Source organism: Barbatula barbatula, assembly GCF_947034865.1.
Source record: "Barbatula barbatula genome assembly, chromosome: 22".
NCBI lineage: Eukaryota > Metazoa > Chordata > Actinopteri > Cypriniformes > Nemacheilidae > Barbatula > Barbatula barbatula.
This window is the reverse complement of record NC_136785.1, coordinates 20,313,712-20,334,972: the sequence shown is the minus strand read 5'-3', so window position 1 is coordinate 20,334,972 and position 21,261 is coordinate 20,313,712. Positions and strand designations below refer to the sequence as shown.

Here is a 21,261-nt window from a genome sequence, read left to right as displayed (position 1 = left end):
ATCGAACAGGAAGAACTCACAAAAGTGATAAAAGCAGCTAAATCTTCATCGTGCATGTTAAACCCCATTCCCACTAACCTACTGAAATAAGTTGTTCCTGCTGTAACTGAACCAAGTTTGCACATTCCTGCAGGATAATAGCTAATATGAAACATTTAAGTTAGGATTTAGGCCCAACCACAGCACGGAGACAGCACTACTTAAAGTGACTACTTTAAGTAGTGCATAAAATGCTACTGAACCCAAGTTCTGCTTTTGATACTATAGATAACACCATTCTAATACATAGACTAGAAAACTATGTTGGCGTTGGTGGCCAGGTATTAGCCTGGTTTAAATCCTACCTACCACTTTGTTTATGTAAATGATAAAATGTCACATAAGTCTCGGGTTAAAATCGGAGTGCCACAAGGATCAGTTTAAGGGCTCATTCTTTTTCCACTTTACATGCTTCCCTAAGGAAAGGAAATAAATTTCCATTATTATGCTGATGTCACCCAGCTTTAAGTTTCCTCAAATGCCAGTAAACAGAAAAAAGGTAGAGTGCAACATTTCCTTTGATTATTGTTGTTCGGTAGTGTAGTCGTCCACAGTTAAGAACCTGGGTGTTTTGCTAGATAGCAGTCTTCTGTTTGATAGTCATATCTCAAATGTGTGTCGCACAGCATTCTTCCATCTTAGAAACTTTGCTAAGCTGCGGCAAATGCTTTCTGCTTTAGATTTGTAGAAACTTATTCATGCATTTATGACCTCCCAAATAGATTATTGTAATTCATTGTTGGGGGATCTCCTGTATCGCTTGTGAATAAACTTGAACTTGTTCAAAATTGCTAATAATTTATAAAGCATTGAGTGGTCTAGCGCCTCAGTATCTTTGTAAACTATTGTCAGATTACAATCCATCGCGCACACTCTGGTCTCAAAACTCTTAACAGTTCCCTGATTTTCAAAATTTTCTAAAGGTGATCGATGTTTTTCTAATTTGGCTCCTAAACTCTGGAATAGCCTCTCCAGCAATGTTCGGGATACAGACACCCTCAATCGGTTTAAAACTAGACTAAAAACTCAGCTCTGTAATAGTGTTTAATATATAAACACTATCTACTCACAGTAAGGAGTCTATGCCGCAATAAAGTTCGTTTGTCAGAACTCCAGTTCAGCTAGATGCTCATGATGAGGGGCAATCCACCCGATGACAACCACAGCCAAAACCTTCAGTCATCCAGAACCAGAATAGTATTGGACAGACCAAAATATCTCTTTTTTTCTATCCCCACTCCTCATTTCACGTACCAGCCCGGCTAAATATTCCCGTCGAATCTCCCAGTTTATCTCCATTGTTCTCTCTGTAGTTGCAGCAGTGCTACTTTAATATGCCAGAGGAGAACTGTCTCTCTCGGCTGAGTCTGGCCTCTCCCAAGGCTTTATTTTTCTCCACTCTTTTACACGTACATCTATATTGGAGTTTTGGTTCCTTGCCACTGGTTTACTCACTGGGTGACTGCTGATTAATCCATGAACGAATTAATCTGCACGTTTTGGCAAAATTGTTGTGATAAATTGTAATTTAAGGTTCCCAGTCCTGATAACAATATTTAAAATAATAATATACCTAAATTAAATATACTTCGATTGAAAAATGATTCCAGAGTGCCGTGAAAGAAATGCAAATAATACAATGGAGATAAACCTTTAAGAGCAGAAGACATATCCCTTTCCCAAATGAGAACAAACTGTGTGGTACAACAAAACACATCAAACTCCATGCTCATTCATAGCACAATGTGTATTATACAGTGTACTTTATTATTCACATTTTAACAATGAGTTAAGATTGGTAATTAAAGGGATTGTTCACGAAAAATGATATTTCTGCCATGAATTACTCGAGTTATTCCAAACCTGTAGAAATGTCTTGTTCTTTGCCATCATTGAGTACCATAGTGGGAAAAATGACAATAGTAGTCTAAAGTGCCCCACATTCTTCAAAATCTCTTCTTTTGTGTTCAGCGGTAAATCATTTAGTACAGTAAGTCATTTTTCCTACTATGGGAGTCAATGTGGTCAAAAATCTGACTGGTTATAAGCATTCTTCCAAATATCTTTCTCTGTTTTCATCAGATTAAACACATTCACACAGATGTGGAACAACTTGAAGGAGCGTAAATGATGAGAGAATTTTCGTTTTTGGCTGAAGTATCCCATTAACTTGAGTTAAGAAGAGCTGAAGGGTTGATTGACAGCACATGACATGTATGAGTTGTGCTGGATGACTGTGAAACAGTATGAGCAGAGTTTTTACACTGAATGGGTAAAGGAAACACAGCGAAGTGGATTTGGAAGCACTCGTGTTCATGCAGAGTGACAGATTCATGCAGAGCAGAGCACAGACAGACAGACGGGACAGTGGTACACACCTGCAGGGGCCGCACCAGTCCGTCTGTTGGTTGAGGCCAAAGCGAGCGCGACATTTCTTTGGCGAGCCGGGGTCTGAGCGAAATGTGACATGCGAGCACAAGGAGAAAAAGAGAAAGAAGCAGAGGCAGATCGAGAGAGAGAGAGAGCATGAGGTCAGAGAGTTAAAGCCAACCATAGACGAAGAGAAATCAAGCCAGAGCACCTAACAAAGCAGACAGTGATGCATCATGGGAAATCCAATCTATCAGAGATTCAGTTAAAAATCTCCAGATCAACGTTAACAAACGTAACAGGCCTAAAAACACCAATGCCATATTTACTTCTAGACACCTGACATCTCCCACTCAACTCAAATCAATAATCAAATGATTTTCATTATAATTTCACCATTATTGTTTATGAATATAGTCATTTTATGTGTGATGCATCATCATGTATGTTATTGTCTTGGAAGTACAAGGTGATGATTGTTGTTTTATACGTGCGCTTGTGTCAGATATGTTAAGAGCTGATGTGACACTGCTAATGTCATGTGTTTGTCATTGTTTCTTCAAGAAATTCAACAGGTTTTGGTAAACGACAGAGAACACAATGAAGAAGAGAAATAATAGAGTGATATTGGACTTATAATATGAAAGAACATGTACCTGTGCTGGGGTCATGTTGTTTGTCACGTTTCCTCCTCTTCTTTTTACCCTGCGAGTATGACATCACATTTAGTATTGATGTTAATACGTTAGCATTCATGTTTTTGCTCTACAAGGGAGTTTGTTCCTATCTAACTGTAAACCAAACATCCTTGGTAACCAATTAGGTTGCCAAGGGCGTACGTTTGATTTTGACATAAAATTGGTGCGCAGAGCCGCATTGTCACTAACGTTTAGCGCCGTTTACTTGACTTATTTAAACAATATAATACTTTAACAATACTTTCTATAGTTTTCTACACTGTTCTTCGCTACACTGTCTACAGCAGGATCAGTTTCCTCAGAAATACGCCAGAATATACAACTAGCCACTCAGCATTAACTACTGTATGTTCGTCTGGATAAAAACGACTTCTATACATACATATTTATGCCTACATTGTTAAAACTGCTGTATGTAAGACTGAGTGCTTTACAGACCACTTTAACAGTGCAACCTTATTATAACTTGAATATTATGCACAACAAAGAACATAATCATGTTTTAAAAGCCTAATCACCTTTGACCCTGCCTCTGTCTCTCCACCTTGGCTACAGTTTGGCAAGGCTGCTTCTGCCACCTGATAAAATGACACAGTTGGTTGTGCAAGGCATCTGAACAATTCAAAGCTCTCATTTTAAACACACACTGAGAAACTATACTGTAGATTCTCAACCGAACATTTGTCACAGTACTGAATTGTGCAACTAACATGCTACGATGTCATTGTTTGACCTCATCTGTGACCCTGCCTCCTCCACAACATGACAGGATTGCTTTCTGTTAGCTGACCTGACAAAATAACGCATTCATGCATTCCATATGAACACAGTTAAGGCTTACATAGTGATTGCTTACCGTAATGATTACAAATGCCATAAGCAAAAGCAATTAAGCAAAAGTTGAAGTGGCTTACTTTGGTTTGTTTTACATTTATACCATGTTCATGATAAACATTTTGTTTGACCTAAACATAACCTATTAATAACTAACAACTAACATTTAGACAAAAACATAATTGTGATCATAGCATTTTTACCTTTTAAAGGCCATGAAACAGTCGATTGTCATGATATTCAACTAGTTATGTGTAGGGGTGTGAGGAGACACTTATCCCACGAGACGACACGAGACACGAGACTGGGTTCACGAGTACGAGACCAGATTTTGTCACAAATTCAACTGACAGGCAGTCATTGCACAAAAAATATGCTTTGTTTTCTTAACTGTAGTATCTTTTAGTAAAGAGATGTGGTTGTTTTGTCTATTTGATTTTGCATAGTGCTTGTGTGAGCGGAGGTGGCGATCATATCACACCGTCAATCCTCCTTCCTCCACTGACTGCACCCTCACAGCCTTCAGAGAAACAGTTAACACTGCATAAACACGTCATGTTTTATGCTAACATTGCACATATGTAAGAGACAGATGATCTGTTTTTGAAGAGCTTTGCCTGTGAATATATTTAAAGTAACGTAATGTGAACTTGCAATTGCTATACTCGACTTGTGGTACAGTCAGCTTAGCTGCTCGCTCCCAAAGCACTGCTATATATATATATATATATATGTGTGTAGATTAATTGTTTGGTCGAAATTATTAGTAGGGAAAATGTAGTGTTCACTTGATATATCAAATCGACACCCTTGTAGGTTACCAAAAGAATGAATGATGACCCTGTTTACATATTGTTACATGCTCATTTGGCTACATGTGAATGTTCTCTTATCACATGCCAAACAGGTCTAAATACACACTTTGGGAAACACAAAATGGCTAAATTAACAAACAACTAGTGATGCACCAAAATTTAGGCTGCCAAAAATAGGCTGAAATATCTAACCCTAACCCTATCTGGAAATACCTCTCCCTTCAGTGCTCGCGCTCATTCTCGCTGTTATCAAGCGATGATCACGTAAAGCACCATAACAAAGGCTAAAACTAATAAATATAACAATAAAAGCTCAAAACTAGCAGACAGAAAATGACAATGATGCAAGCTCTGTGCATTGACAAAGCCAATTAGCTTTAAACGCAACAGACTCTTCGCATATAGATGTGAAGTAACTGATGATGTAGCTCACATGGACTATCTGGCATGTGCTGATATCACTGAAGGTCATTTAAGCCTATTTATATGAACTGAGACACTGCCCCTCTGATTTATTTTCATTAAAATGATTGTGCACCGCATTTAAACTTCTTGTATTAGCAGGAGCTTCAGAGTTTGACTGTAACTTGACTACTATTCTAAAAATAGATGATTGTAAAAAAAAGTGATATTAGATTTTTTGCAATGACAAAGTAAGAATAATATATTTAGAATTGTTTTAAATGTTCTTTTGAATTCTTGTGGTTTAAGTTTGTGTAATTAGTACAATTGTACAAAAAGTATTTAAAGTCATTTTTTGGTTTTCGGCCAAGTACATTGTGAGTTTTCGGTATCATTCATTTCAATGCATCACTACAAAAATAAATCTTCAGCATCTTCGGATATTGGACATTATATAGTCTCCCTTTATATAGTCCCAGTTTCCCTCTGTTCAGTGTCGGTGCATTGTTTGTTCTCAACACTGATGTGTTGCGCTCACGGTAGTATCCCCTGTTTCTCGCATTGTTGGATTACCCTGGTTCCTGTTTACAGTTTGTGAACTTATTATTTCTCTTTTCTAAAGACCTTGTTTTGTCTCCCTCGTGGGAAGTGTTTGTTTGCACATTTTTTCCCCATTGTGGGTTTTTCACTTAAATAAAGTTTGTTTTATTTAACCCCTCATCTGCCTGCATCTGGGTTCTGTCCAAGCCAGTTTGTGACAATACCTACCAATTTATTGAAGGAGATGCTCCCTCTAATTATAGATCCTCTGCTTAGCATTATTAACTCATCTCTGTCTTTAGGACATGTCCCTAAAGCATATAAGATGGCTGTTTTAGGCCCCTTGTCAAAAAAACTCAACTTGACCTTAGGGACTTAGCTAACTACAGACCTATATCGAATCTACCTTTCATTTCTTAAGTACTTGAAAAGGTTGTTTCTTCACAGCAATGTTCTTTCCTCCAAAGTAAGGACATCCATGAATTATATCCATGAGTTTGGATTTAGAGCACATCACAGTACAGAGGGTGCTCTGATGAGAGTAACTAATTATTTGCTTTTGGCGTCTGACCAAGGCTGCAATTCATTACTTGTGCTAATAGAGAAAGTGCCACATTCGACACCATTGACCACTGCATACTTTTACATAGACTATGTGTGTCTGCGTTAGTGGAATAGCATTAAAAGGGATCGTTCATACCTTTCAGTTTATAGCAATAAACAATGAGGTGTCACGCAAATCCCTAGTCCAGTACGGCGTGCCACAGGGCTCAGTCTTAGGGCCTCTGCTCTTTGCACTGTACATGCTACCTCTAGGAGATATACTGTATATGTATATATATATATATATATATATATATATATACACTGTATTTATGCTGACATAAATACTGTATGTGTTATAGTCTTACATGAAAATACTTCATTCTAAGTTTTCTGTACGGCTGCTTTGCAAGACTATAGAAAAATGAATTTAAATGGAATGACTTTTACTCCAATCTCTTGCTTATCCTGGGGCCCAGGGCCGCTGCTAGCCATTTTGGTGCCCTAAGCATAATTCCATGATGATGCCCCCCCCCCCCTTAAAGGTGCAAACTTTTCTTCAGTAAACAGAATAGCAAAACAAAAAATAACAATGTTTAACAGTAAAATCTCAATTCAGATTGCAAGCTGCACCGAAATTAAAGTTACTCGCCCCGCTCGACACGGGCTTCCAACCGACGTCGGTCCGATTGGGAGACGAGCGCTCTAACGAGGAGGCTAAAGCGTCTCTGTTGATTGATAGTGAGGTTTACACACTACATAGCTCTTCACTAGCTGGCCTCTGTCAAACTGCGTCAGGCGCACGCGCGATCAACCGGCACTGCCGTTGTGTGGATGGGATGATATGGGATTGTTCGGCCGTTTTTTTTTACATATACATGGCTAAAATATGCCTTAACTTTTTTAAAATTCATCAGGCAATTTTTGGTGCCCCCTCGGCACTTGGTGCCCTATGCACAGTGCGTGATGCGCGTGGTGGGAGCGGCGGCGCTGCTGGGGCCGGAGGCAGCTTTAGGATTGTAATAGTTTTGTATTTATTAATATCACTTTAAATGTAACATTCTTTGTAACTTATTTTCTACTCCATTTAGGAATTTTTAGTCTGTATGTGTTGCATGTGTTGGTGTGTGTTTGTGCCATATATAACTATATTTGTTTGTGTGGTATGTGAAATGGGAGTGCATATATTCACGTTTTTGTTCTTACTTTCCTTATAAATAAAGTTGACTTGACAGTTGAAACATGATGACCACAAAAATCGTGACAATATTCAGGATATTGTCACATTTCACACTTTTGAAGACGGTTGAAGTACAGTTATATATCAATGTGCAGACATTTTGATTGTTTATCTTGTATTTAGCCTTTGGTTTGTGGGATGTGCATGCCTTTTTGGAATTTTAGATTTTACCCGTATATATGAAGAGTGGATAAGTGCTAAAATACAGTTTATTCAGTAAATGTTCTTAAGGAGTGAGTGTGTGCGATGTCACAGGTGTCTTCCACCCACTGCTTTCCCAAATACACGACGTATGTGTTGCTGTTAATATCTCTCGTGTGGGTTGTAACCGTGTTTCCTGTTGACATGTCGGTGACGATTCTGAATGTAGGTGAAATTTCTGCGACAAGTTTTTATTCATCTCTGTGCGTACATATCAATGTATGTTTGCTTTATCTGGATAAGGCCTTTCCTCAAGCTACATTCATCGGTAGATTTAACACAGCTCTTACGTAGTTGTCTCGGGCTGACCAGCTGGGATAGAGCTGCATGTGGAGCTGTCGCTCTTTCCGGGCCAGTTCGTAGTATTTAGCCTGTTCCTCACGGGTCAGAGCGTGCCACTGTTATGCACAACAAAACATAAAACAATGTGTGAATGACAGCTCTCCGCCAGTCGTCAAATGCTATGAAAAAACATCTATTCACTATTCAAGTTACTGAATTGACAGTATCATGGTGTTATGTGTAAATTCAGACGACAGAGTAAAATGGTTTGGACTGACCCGTCGACCGAGGATCTGGTTGATAGCGGCGCTTTCCTTCAGCGTGCACTCTGCGATGACTTTAGCTCTCATCTCTTTCATGTACAGCATGAAGGCGTTCAGCGGTTTCTTTATTACCGTCTTCTTGGGCTCCTTCTCGCGCTTTCCTTCCGGATGATGCTTTCTGAACATACAAACATCACATAACTACTCAATACTCAATCAAATATGTCATTCATTTGACAACCAATAACCAATCCAATCGTTACATGAACATACTTCATTCTCAGTTTTCTGTACGGCTGCTTTGCAAGACTATAGAAAAATTAATTTAAATGGAATGACTTTTACTCCAATCTCTTGCTTATCCTGGGGCCGGAGGCAGAAACTGCTTAGACTAGTCTTACAAGTTAGTCACCAAATATCATTCTGCAAGAGGCGGATATTGAAGAAAAATAAGAAAAGTAAGACTGATCTGTCTTAAGTAATTGCTAGTCTGTTAAGACGCTATGTTTATGCAACTGGCTCCTGGTGTTCCTCAAGTCCAGATTCAATAATCCCTCAAACTAGAAAGTCATGAGATGAACAGGAGCAGAAGAGCAACTTCTCTGAGCTATGATGTTAACACATTAACCTTCAGATTCAGAAAACGTTATAGTCCATCACTGAAGGTGGTATATCCATCACTGGTGTAAATCAAAAACACACAATATAAGAAGAACAGAACCATGTTTACATAATCATTTACATAGAAATGTCAATACTACTGTTGGATTTCAGATTTCTGTTATTTATTCACAGCATTGGGAATAAAAGTGTTCCTGTAAACTTTCTTCCTAGCCTGAGGAATTCTGAACTGGCAACCTGATGGAACGATGCGAAAAGAGTCAAGAAAGGCTTTCCTTTTTACCGCAGTGTTAGAAAGGTCTGGACGTTGGAGGTCATACCAAAATACAATATTAAATGTCAGAACTGATTCCACAAGTGACGGATGCACTGTTATCATAATGTCTCGTCTAACATGAAATCCCTGCCTCAGAAGGAATAAACGTTGTTGTGCTTTCACTTTGATATTGAAGAAATCCAGTTTTTATGTTTGTGTTATAAGGGACAAACTCACAGATACATGCTCCGGTTGAAATGGTCGTGCTCCTGTTTGCCTGAAGGGGGCACTATGGCGGGGTGTGGGATGCCTGTGGGGTGCATGCCCGACTGAAGCATCAGCGAATGAGAAAACCTGCACACACACACACACAGAGTTATTACAAGTAAGTACATACATGACACAGACACAAACACACGTTAAATGAAATGTGAGGGCATTGTGAACCCAGTACATGAATGAAGCTCTGGTGTTCTCGTGTGGTGTGAGCACCAGGTGGCGCTGCAGAGCTGAAGCACGCCAAACACAGAGCCATAATAAACTTACACATTATCTTAAACACGTCAAAGCAAACAAACAAGCCATCCCCTTCATGACAATGCTCTTAGCAGCACTAATCCTTAAAGCTCAACACGCTCACGTTGTCCAGAAATGAGGATTATTACTGTATGTCAGGGGTTCTCTCCGGGAGCCGGACACTCCAGCTGGAGATTCGGTTTTGTGTCCTTCACAGGAGAAGAACGAAGCAAAGATGTGCGTCGTCTGTTGAGCTTCATTTCCACAGCTTGGATGTATTACTCCTCGTAAGCGTATGAACATCATTTGTTGGTTTAATTCGGGTTTTGAGTAACAAAGGAACTGATCATAGAACTGATGTCTGATGGGAAAAACCACAGCGATGTGCTGAGAGAACCAAATCCAGAGCCGAGAGCAATGACCAGAGCTTCAGCATCATCACACGGGACACAAATCATTTACAAGAGTTTCAAACAAGCCGCCATAATAAAGAAATAGTTTAGCCAAGCTCTCATCCTTCATTTCCTCGCAACTTCACACAAATACAGTTTTAGAAGAAATGTCTTCTTCTGATACGGGATTTCAAAGCTCAGAAGCATTCAAGTAATCCGTCTCTTCTGTCTTCTGTTGGTGCTTTGAGCTTATTTAAGGACGGATTGTGTTTTAGTACTACATTTAAATATGACATGGCATCAGAAACTTTGACTTTCGTTGTCCTCACGTGCCAGAGAACGTTTCAGTGTCATTGCATAAGCTGAAAATATGAACTTGGGAAGACATTTAAAGAACTCTGATGGTGATGTTTGTGCTTTTAAAAGCCATATAAACACATGAGAATATGATCACTAACATCAGCCTTCATCAGCATTCAAATATAGCACCATCCCTTCACAAGACACCGTTTCAGATTGTTTCGCTGTAAAAGCAGAAAGAACAGTAGCGGTTCTGACAGGAACAGGAAGTGACATCAGCTGTGACAGACACATGGCAGAAGCGCTGGGCAGAACGTCCGCACACACACACACACACACACGCACGCACGCACGTGTAAGGCGATGCGGTCAGCCGTGACGCTCTGATACTCTACCTGGGGTAAGATGAGCCGGTCTGGAGACTGGAGGAGAAAGACTGCCGGAAACCGCAGGAGGGAAGAGGATAGACGGGCTGATTGGACCTGCGGGTCCGGCGTGAGAATGAACGAGGAGGGGAAGACGGTTAAACACGTGATCAAACCTTCGGTCACCCTACAGACGTCAGGAACTAAAGGCTTTCTCAATGAATGACACCAATGTTCATATTTATAAAAACATTCTTTGACGAGTGCTTAGCGCCACATCAGGCATTACGGCTTATTGCTTTTATAAAACACTTATTCCACATGCGTAGCAGGGTTTCAACGAAAAAAGTAAATAAAGTGATATTTAGGTCAGCACTTATAAATCAGGATATTCCAACTCGGCTCGGCCAATCAGAATCAAGGACCAGAACGCAGCGTTTTATAAAATCCAATTTAGGGCCCTGACCTGATGACATCATTCTCTGCCGGTTTCTAAACGTTAGTGAGAAGGAAGAACTGATCTCTCCATGAGCATCACACACTCTCTCTGAAATGCAATCACAGCTTGTGCTTAAATATTCTCCATAATGATTGTAATGGTTCTTTCCTACTAACGTCATACAAAAGTCTGCTCCCGTGCGTTTGTCCTCATGTACACTTCTGTGAACACACACAAGCGATAACACAAAGACCTGACGAGAGAGCTATGGAAAGAATGAAAGCTTCAGTCCATGAGCGCTACAGATCAGTATTCCTCCAGTCGGTGTGAGTGAGGTGTTTGTAATGAGAGTGTTGTGCTGTTGAACTGAAGCTCTTACCAGTTCATGGGTGGAGTCATCTGACCCTGAGGCAGCGGGTAAAAGCCGGAGATCTCCTGTGATTGATGTCTCTGAACACCTGCAGGACAAAGAGAGTCACATGATGACGTTATTAACCCAATGAGAACCTGCCATTATCCAGCTCATCTGTGAAGCCTTGAGACGCTGTTCCCGCGCTCTCCGGATGATTTTATACTGCAGTGCACGATAACTGATCACGTCAATCCAGTGACTTCAGTACCGTCTGACGGTCAAAACCTTCAAACGTTTATCTTCAGCATCACAGTCCTATGAGATGAATTACTCTTGACGTGATGTTTTATTGCTCTTTCATCTGACCGTAAGTCCTCTCGTCTCAGATGGTAAACATGATGATCAGACGTGTTGTATAGAAAGAGTAATGTTTACGTTTATATAAACTTGACTTGTGGCGAATGGATTCTTCTGATGTTGGAATATCAGTTCTAAGCAGCGACTGGGAAAACCACATTTCTGTCAAAATGTACTTCTGTGTAAAAAACAAGGTCTGATTCCACGGATAAAGTGAATCATTTTAGTACTATTAGAAGGAATAGCTTAAGGCTTGACGTACCTGAACAACGATCAGAGAAAACGATCAAAGATTCAAACAATTTGATCACAGATTTCAAGCATCGTGATATCAGAAAGGTTTGGTGTTCTCAGGTTTCCATATAATGAATTTCAATGGACGTGACGTTCTTCATCTAACCTGTGGAATAACAGCTCCTTCAGTCTTTATTACACGTACATTCTGACAGAAATGATGATGTCCTGGCTCCTGACAACATGGAAGGTTTGTCACCACGATTGTCCATTTGAGAAGAGACATGAGATCTTAAAGATGTCTGCAGGCTGGTGTTATAGCACAGAATCAAGTGTGGAAATAGTTGCTAGAATCATGAGGTGTGACACTTTAACATGAAAGACTTCTCTCGGTGTTTTTCCAGAGGAAGTCATTTGTCAACAGCGAGCGGCGCCTGAAGCCGTGTGTGTGTGTGTTTGTGTGCTGAAGAATGCCACTCAATGACTATCATTTGCATTTGCTCAGGGCCTTCAATAAATCCTCTGTTGGTATGTGATGGAGTAAAGCTGCTCGACCTGTGAACATCAGCTTCATTCCCAACAGTGCACAGCTCATTCTACTCCACCAAATCTGCTACGTGACATTATTTTCATGACGATACGAGCACAGAATTCAAATATGGAAAAACACTTCCCTGATATATAATGACTGGACAATATTTTGTTTGTATTGCAGTAGTGAGAAACGGAGGGGGGAAATTGTCACACAATTTTTGACGTTTTTTGTGTGAAATATTACCTGTTCTGGTCCTCTGGAGCATTTTTAGCCTTGATGAGGTTTTGTGAGATTTATTTAAAACAATGTGAAAATCATGTTTTATTGTGCATTCCAGGTAACATGAATCCAACTGCAGTTGAGGTGTTTTGATTAAACTTATCTCAAGAGAACACAATCAAAACATGATCTGCCAATAAACTCTGGATATGATGTTAAAGAGCAGCGTTACACTGCTTACTCGCCTCTGTGAAGCCTATGAAAGTGAAACTGATGTGATGCTGAGATGACTGGACCACAAACTCCATCATGATATCAAACAAAGTACAGTAAAACACAAACCTGTACAGTGTCACAGGTTCAAACTTTCATTGTTGTTGTTAGCAGCGTGTACTTTACCTTGATGTACATTTTCTAAAGTCCCCTCTCATCCGTGTTAAGATCATCACAAGAGTCAGGTCAATACCCACACACAGGACACATGTGAGTACACAACCAAATCAAATCTGTGGAAAGTTGGCTTCTCTGACTGAACGCTTCTTATGTGTTCAGAAGCAGCCCGACGGATCACATGACAGAGCCTGAAGTGTATCAATGAAATACAGTACCTGTAAAAGCAAAGAAGAAAGCTGTACCTGTTTTCTGGCTGATGTCAGTGGGGATGTGAGTCGGGCTGGGACTGAAGTGATCGTAGGGCAGAAGAGGAGTCAGAGGATGCATTCCCTGCTGAACCACCGACACCTTGTTGGACTGAAACACACACACACACACACACACGCGTCAGTTCAAATGTCTGAAAGCACATCAGATGTTGAATCCATTGGCTGAAAGAATCAATGGCTGGATCAATATGCCTTTGATGATGAAGGCCAGCAGCACAACAGCTTGTTTGCTTTCATGTTTCTGTTTACAAATGACTTTCAATAACTCGTGTGAAATCCACTTTTCTAATGCTAACAGCGTGTTGTTTGACATGAGATGTCATGGCGGTTGCGCGGTTGGAAGCAGACGCATTTCTTGGCCCAACTTCTGACTGTTGTTCTTTCATACGGGCTTCTTTTCATCTGAACAGTGTGTGAGAGAGTTTACTGGAGAATCTGACACAGTTAAAGCTACGGATTGAAAAAAAAAATGACGGCTAGAGGGCGCACCATCAAAACAACAACGATGGCGTCGTTGTAAAGGAGCGCGGAAAGATGGGACCTGTAGTCTTCAACTCCACCGCTGACGGCCATCAATCAGACGGGAACGAGAAATCATGTTAGCGGACGATGTTAAGTTAATAGGTTTAAACATTTTGAGTATAATTGTGGTATGTTAATAAGTTACTGCTCGAAACAACCTAGTGGTTTGCTAGACGCTAAACTCTTCTTACGCATTTTTTCCACGAAACTGTTGTCAGGCGGTTTCTACCTCAGTAAAGGCGGTAACCAAGGGGAACGCGGATATGACGCCATTGACAGGCGACTGCACAGCCCCGTGTCTTTGTTTTCAATGGAGATTTTCTCACGATTTACAAGAAGTTGGAAAGATTTGAGATATTGTAAGTTCTCATCTGAACAGAATATATAACATGGCCTAGTGGTTTTTGGATATGTTACTGCAAAGTTTTTACAAACTGCACCTTTAAGAGAACGCGTGATTGTCTTTCATAATGAACACACCTCAATATCACAACAAACACTGGATCTGGATCTCAACCCTGAAAATCATCCTCATCAGATCTATTTATCAGTTCTTAAGTTCAATTCAGTACAACAAATACAACCATGAGACATCAACTATTTTTAAGAATTGTGCAAATTGAAAATAACCTTTTTTTGCAACACATGACTTTCTAAGCAGCAAGTGAAAGACAGTTTGATATGATTACGGCTGGGAATCGTTTCTAATGTTCCGATCCGAGTCAATGATTATAGATTTAATACAAATCCTATCGATATTTCTAAAAAACATCAGATTTCAATGGTGAATTAAAAAAAGAAACGTAGAACCATAAAAACCTGTATACTACACTCGGGTATATTGAATCAGAACAGAATCACGATCAGGTTCTTGTACATTTAAGATACAGTATAACAAAGCACAGCTGTAAAGAGAGGCTGCCATCATATGAACCGCTGCCTTTTATGTGAAGATGATGTTTAAATCGACGACACACTCGCTCGCATCCGCCATGTTAATGAAGCAATGAATGAACGATACGCTCCCTGTTGTGACATCCACCTGTTGTAAAAAGAAAATGACATCTAGTGGAAAGTAGAAGCGATAACATTCACATTAACCAATGTTCAGTACTTGCGGAAATATGAAAGAAAAGACATGGATTCACGGCTTTTGAGAATCGATATTGCCCAGCCCTATTTGTATTGGAGACAGATGTATTTGCATGTGCTTGTTCCTTTAATCCAGTGTTTGTTTGAACAGGAATGAGTTGGTGGAGGACACAAACACTTTAGTGTCTAATGTATTCACAGCTTTTAAACATGTAAGTGCTTTATTGAAGAGGAAATTAAAGGTGCTTTTGGAAGAGAGGGGCTTTGAGTGGTACGTCTTTAATCTCCGTCTGAACACTGATGTGATGTGTGCCGTGCGTCTCAATGACACGTTTGATGTCATCACATTGAATTCAATGAGCTCTTTGTCTCTGGTGATAATACTTCCAGCACATCTGTTTATTAGTGCTTTTTATTAGCTAAAGCTCCTATAACCCCGAGCTTTAAACTTCATGTAGAAATATCACACAGTACATTTATTCAGTTAACAACAGACGGACGCTTTAATGAACGTATTCGTCTCTGAACCCCGAGTGATTTGACACATTTTTCACCGGTGGACATACAGTACTCTCAAACCCTGTTCTAAGGAAAAGGAACCCGACATTACATTACGCTGCAAAGTGACTTACAAGTAGAAGATCATATACCGAGACTATGAGACTTCTTCACTTGGAACAATAAGAATCCGTCACAAATCTCCCGAGCAAAAAAACAAACATATGCCTCATGTGTTCTCTACAGCCACTGACTGTAAGAATGAAGACGATCATGCTAAAACTCTGAAATGGAGTATTAATAAGATTCGGCAGAAAATACACTTGGATATTTACATGCGGTTATTTTAAATAAACACATTTAAATCAATTCAATCAAATTTATATGCAATTAAACATCTGAATGATTCATACATTCAATTCAAAAGCAAACTCTGCGCAAGACCACAGCGTCTTTCTTTCGTTGAGTTCAGGTTACTAATGGATTATGTTAATGTGGCGACGTACAGATGTTGGAAAACGTGAGAAAAAGAAAGAGAGTATGACTTCAGGACAAGCAGATAAGTGAAAGGATGAAAGTGTTTGTGTCGAGGCAACTGTGGACACATGATGTGTTTTTCTACATTTCAGGTAAGTTCGTGCTTCAGACGTAACTTTACTGTAACTGAGAAAAAAGTCTGTTTCCTGTCTGAGTGAAAGTGAGATAAGCAAAATTTCCACAGTGGTCTTAAAAGGCAGTGTGTCTATTCCTGTTGCCTTGCGTGGGTTTATTAGAATCGAGGTCAATTTCATTTAGACTCCTGAAGCAGCGAACGAGTCTGCTAGAAAACACATGAATCCCAAACGTTCTGCATGACACCGCGTCTCACCGTGGCACTACGCCACAATCTGGAAATAATCCTGCATGTGTAAGACGGGAAAATGACTGCCACTTAGCTGGAGGTTTGAGGAACTTCAAAGGAAATGCAGACATAACAACAGAGGCATGTTTAAACAGAGCCCACCTCACCGACACGCATGTGCTTTCAGTGCATTTCATCCGTCATACAAACACAAAACCACTGCAGCCTCCATTACAGAATCATGGGATAATGTCACGTTTACAATCCTGTACCAAACCTCGGCGGTCCAGATTAGCTGTTTCTCAGGGAATGGATGAAACACTGTACGTTTTCTATTTGATTAAATACCGTTTTGTCAAAGTTGACAGGCACTTCTTGAAATGTTTGTATTGGTTACACTGTAACAGAAATCTTCCGGCAGCTGCGGCGCCAGTAAAATACTGTAAAAGAACACTTTAGTCACGTCTTATAATCATACACTGTCAAAAACTCCTGTAAATCAGCGGAAATTCTCCACACTGTACAGAAATCCGTAAAAATATGGAACCATACTAAGGTATTAATATGAAGTTTTACAGTTGTTTTACCTGTACTTGAAACTTTCAACTCCCTTGCATTGTATTTTAGCAGTAACGGAGATGTTGGTAAAGAAGTACGGGCAGAAAATGACCTGTATGTTTCCATAACTTGTTTTACAGTGTGGCAGCTTGGGCACCAGTAAAATACTGTTCAATAAAAAACAGTTTTCTCACGTAAAATGACATGTTTTTCTTGAAAATCTTTTTCTGTAATATGAACAAAATATGTAAAACAGTGAAATTCTGTAAAATGACCGTTTTTAACATAGCTAACATAATAATCACAAAATATGGAGATACCAGGTTTCAAAAGGACAGCAGTGAAACACAAAAGAAGACATTTTGAGAAATGTCTCAGTGGTTTTGTGTTCATACAATGGAAATCATTGAGGTTCAATGTTGTTCGGTTACCAACATTCTTTAAAAGATCTTCTTTTGTGTTCTGAGGCAGAAAGTTATAGAGGTTTGATACGACATGAGAGTAAATGAGTGATGACGGATTTGTCATTTTTGTCTGAACGTTTACTGTAGGCTTGTTATTCTAACACAGTCCTGTATTACACACAGCAGTTACACATGCTGGAGCGAGTTGTGCTTTGGCTCCTTTTCTTCTGTCAAGGTTTTGGCTGCTTTCATGGAGTCCAACACTATATATTAGTTGATTCTCTGTTTTGTTGCCTAAAACCGTAACAACATTTAAAACAAAGTGACACTCTTTCATCCAAGGTTACAACTATGCCTTCAAGTGTACAACGATGATGAGATGAAAACAATATTAATTCCATTCATCAAAATGATATTATTGCATGGGAGCGTTAGCTTTAACGTGTTGAAATCTAATGAATTAAAGATTAAGCCTAAACAAAAGTGTCAGGTTGTGCCCTGCTCAATAGTCAATAGTTTATTGCTCACGACACTTGACATGCTTTAGCAAAACAATAATGATTTCTAAACATTCTTTGTCATCTGATCTGATGAAGTTATGAAAAGAGAACGATATCACCGACTCGTCAAAATACTTTGATAAAACTTGGCTTGAGAAATAATAAGCAAACACCAGAGGACCAACAAAGTAAATAAACAAATAATCAGAAAGACAAACAAAACCTTCTTATCTTTCTTTAATTATTTTGTTGTACATCACTTCGGTTCAGATTTACTGATGTTTTTAAAACGTTCGACAGAAATGAGTCACAAGAAGATATAAAGACAAATAATTCACACAGATCTACACAATCCTGAAAACATCAATGGGACGCGTCACAGCACAATGAACGTTTGGCCTGTGATTTGAATGAGTAAATACATTTAACTTCGAAGAGAACAGTGTTATTATGATTATTGAAACTTGTCTTGTCTTGATGTCAAGATGATATAAACAGACTTCTGGGAGTCACCATAAACATCACAAGCACTTTAAAACCAGACACAACATTTGATGGACATTTGTGTCACTGCACATGAAAATCAAGAGGAAAACATGTGAAGACGACGCTGGACGGCGCCGCTGAAGTGAAGAGCCAGTCAAAGTGAAAGCGGTGTTTATGAGACGCTCAGTACCCGAGGGAAACACCCCTCGCCCGAGCAGAACAAAAAAAGCCCACACTAGACTCTTTATTACTTGGAAATGCAGAAAAAAAACACAGATTTGGCCGAATTTACGCAAACTAATTGAATTGAATTAGTCTAAGGGTTTTTCTCAAGGTGCTTTTGAGACATCATGTTTTTATTTGGTTAAAAATCAAGTGTACTACGGTCTGTCCGGAGGAGACAGTGAGGGGTTTGTCTTTATTAAACACTTTTTATAAATCTATTATGTAGATTTCATTTGCGGCTTGGATTTGTTGCAGCTTTCATTTATGTAATTAATATCTCAAAATGATGTCATTGTGAATTTCTGTCTTTCTCACCATGTAAAGATAACAGCGAGAAATATCCAATTGCTCAAAAGATTTGATTCTGTAGCAGACAGAAGATGTCCGGAGGAGACGCAGCGTACACACCTCGCCCTCCCAGCTGATGAGGATGATAATAACAGCATCACACACTCGACACAGATGAAAGACAACACACACTGTAAGTCAATGAGTGATGCCCCTGGGAAACTCTGTGTGTGCCATTGAAGCGCTCTTTACTAATGGCCACAACATCAAAGGCTGGAGTCAGAAGGTGGACGGTGAAGTGTGACATTAACACCCTGAGAACATGCCAAGAGCACCGTTAAACTGTATCCATAAAGACCTTCCTGTCCAAAATATACCAAAACAACAGTTCAGCTGACTGTATTATTATTATCATTGAAGAATGATGTTGAAGAAGCAAGCGTAGCGTCAGTTCTGGCAGGTCACGTGAGTCAAGCTTGCATCAGCCGATCACATCAGGTGCAGCTAATCAACATTAACCGATAGCCGCACATCACACGCACTAGACTGCGTCCTGTTTAAGTTGCTCCGTATCAGCTGCTTAATCGTGCCGCACTCAAAACCCACCTCCATCCCCATCTCCACCCTCTCAGACTGGATCTGTCCGATCGTGTTAATTCAATCCTGTTACGCATCCATGCAAGGCTGAAAGGCACAGGCAGAGAGCTTGCCCAAAACAGTTTCACTTAAATACTTTATTCTCTTAAAGTTGCATAAGTATAAGTACACGCATGCATGGAGCTCATTGAAGGGCTTATTCATTCAGTACATTCAACCAATGAAACGCTCTGAAGCTCACACTGGGTTCTATCTTTTATCTAACTCGGTTATATCTATGTCATTGAATCTTTTAATGTACAGTACGACTCACTTCATCACTTCTCTAAGGTTACTTTATGTTGCATTTCACGTTATGCAACAGCTCACATTAATAAATTGATATTGGCATAAAAAAACGTTCGGCACCAGTCGCGCTTCAAGTTTGCTGTGTTTTACCGACGATTGTGAAGGAATCAGACACAGATTACATGTTTTGTCCTTCCTTCTCACAGAGACTTCTCTCTCTATCGCATATGTGAGTTAAGCACACGTGACGCACTGGCGCAGAGTAGGTAGCGTCTTGACCGCTAAACAAATAGAATTAAACATATCGTAAAATATACCCATCTGTCTACGATGCTCATCGAAACAGTTTTGCGTCAAGAAATATTGTACTAAGAAATATCATTACACCCCTCTCACACACACACACACACACACACACACACACACACACACACACAGCTGAGTGTTTGTTCATTTGTCTGTCAACTATACACAGAAGAGATGGTTTGAAGTAGTTTTTTAAAGGTTGTGAAAGATGTGGTTGACCGGACTGAGTTAGGAAGAATGTCTCACCAGGAAGGAGTTCATATTATTCATGTTCACATGATATTTCTCATCTCTGTGAGTGCTTCTGAGATAAACAGCCACTGATATCAGCTCATGATAGACGTCTTACCATGTCAAACAGGGAAAGGAGCAAACATTTAAAAACATGTTCCAAGACTTCAGCTGTGTGGGGGAATGAATCTCTTTCATGTGCTATAATTTATTCTCTCTGATTAATTCACTTTAGTGCACTGGATGAAGTGGAACAGAGAGAAGCTGCAGCGCTTTCACTGCACGACACCCGCTGGGTCGGGCCCACAAAACAGCCCCGACGTTCCCATGGTTACTGCAGCCTGTGCGGTCCGTCTGAGCTCGATGATGATCTCAGGTCAGTAACGCTTCATTCATTCAGAGAGGATGTGCTATAACGTTTAGGGTGAAGGTCACAGTGAGATACCTGTACTGGAGGCCAGAAAAAAACCTGCCACCAATCGACTAAATAAAGTCTGTCTGTATGTATTTCTCTACCGTTATCTATATAATCTCAACACTTCTATACGTTCACAGCCGTGAAAAATATTGAAGTGATCTGTCATCATGTATTCTCCCTCTTGTCACTCAAACCTGGATGACTTTCTTTACTACAGAACACAAAAGAAGATACTTTGAAGAAAGCCCAGGCACCCATTCACTTCTATTGTACGGACACAAAACCAATGCAAGTGAATGAGATCCAGTTAAGAACCTTCTTCTACAGTAAATATCTTCCTTTGTGTTCTGCGGAAGAAAGAAACTCGGTTGAAATGAAATGACGAGAGGGAGAGTAAATGGTGAAACTGTCCCTTCAAGAGACTACTTCAGAGTTTTATGTCGAATCAGCATTTCTTGATGTATTGAGTGTTCATTCCAGTTAGTGTCTGTTGAATTTGAACAAAATCCAACCTCATAACGTTTGTATTTGG

General features: G+C 39.8%; 1 protein-coding gene across 7 annotated transcripts in view; it reads right to left on the bottom strand.

Annotated features, from left to right (window-relative positions):
* tcf7 (transcription factor 7) overlaps positions 1-21,261 on the bottom strand; it is a 36,393-nt gene that overhangs the window by 2,607 nt on the left and 12,525 nt on the right. For 2 of the 7 annotated variants that reach the window (XM_079486268.1, XM_079486267.1), the window contains exons 4-11: positions 13,449-13,563; positions 11,496-11,574; positions 10,708-10,794; positions 9,342-9,458; positions 8,243-8,405; positions 7,973-8,080; positions 3,626-3,685; positions 3,066-3,114 (exon numbers count right to left, since the gene is read on the bottom strand). In XM_079486268.1, the coding sequence (XP_079342394.1) occupies positions 3,066-3,114; positions 3,626-3,685; positions 7,973-8,080; positions 8,243-8,405; positions 9,342-9,458; positions 10,708-10,794; positions 11,496-11,574; positions 13,449-13,563 (778 nt within the window). The remainder of the gene's footprint in view (positions 1-3,065; positions 3,115-3,625; positions 3,686-7,972; positions 8,081-8,242; positions 8,406-9,341; positions 9,459-10,707; positions 10,795-11,495; positions 11,575-13,448; positions 13,564-21,261) is intronic. The other 5 variants (XM_079486269.1, XM_079486270.1, XM_079486273.1 and 2 more) reach the window with 3 other exon arrangements.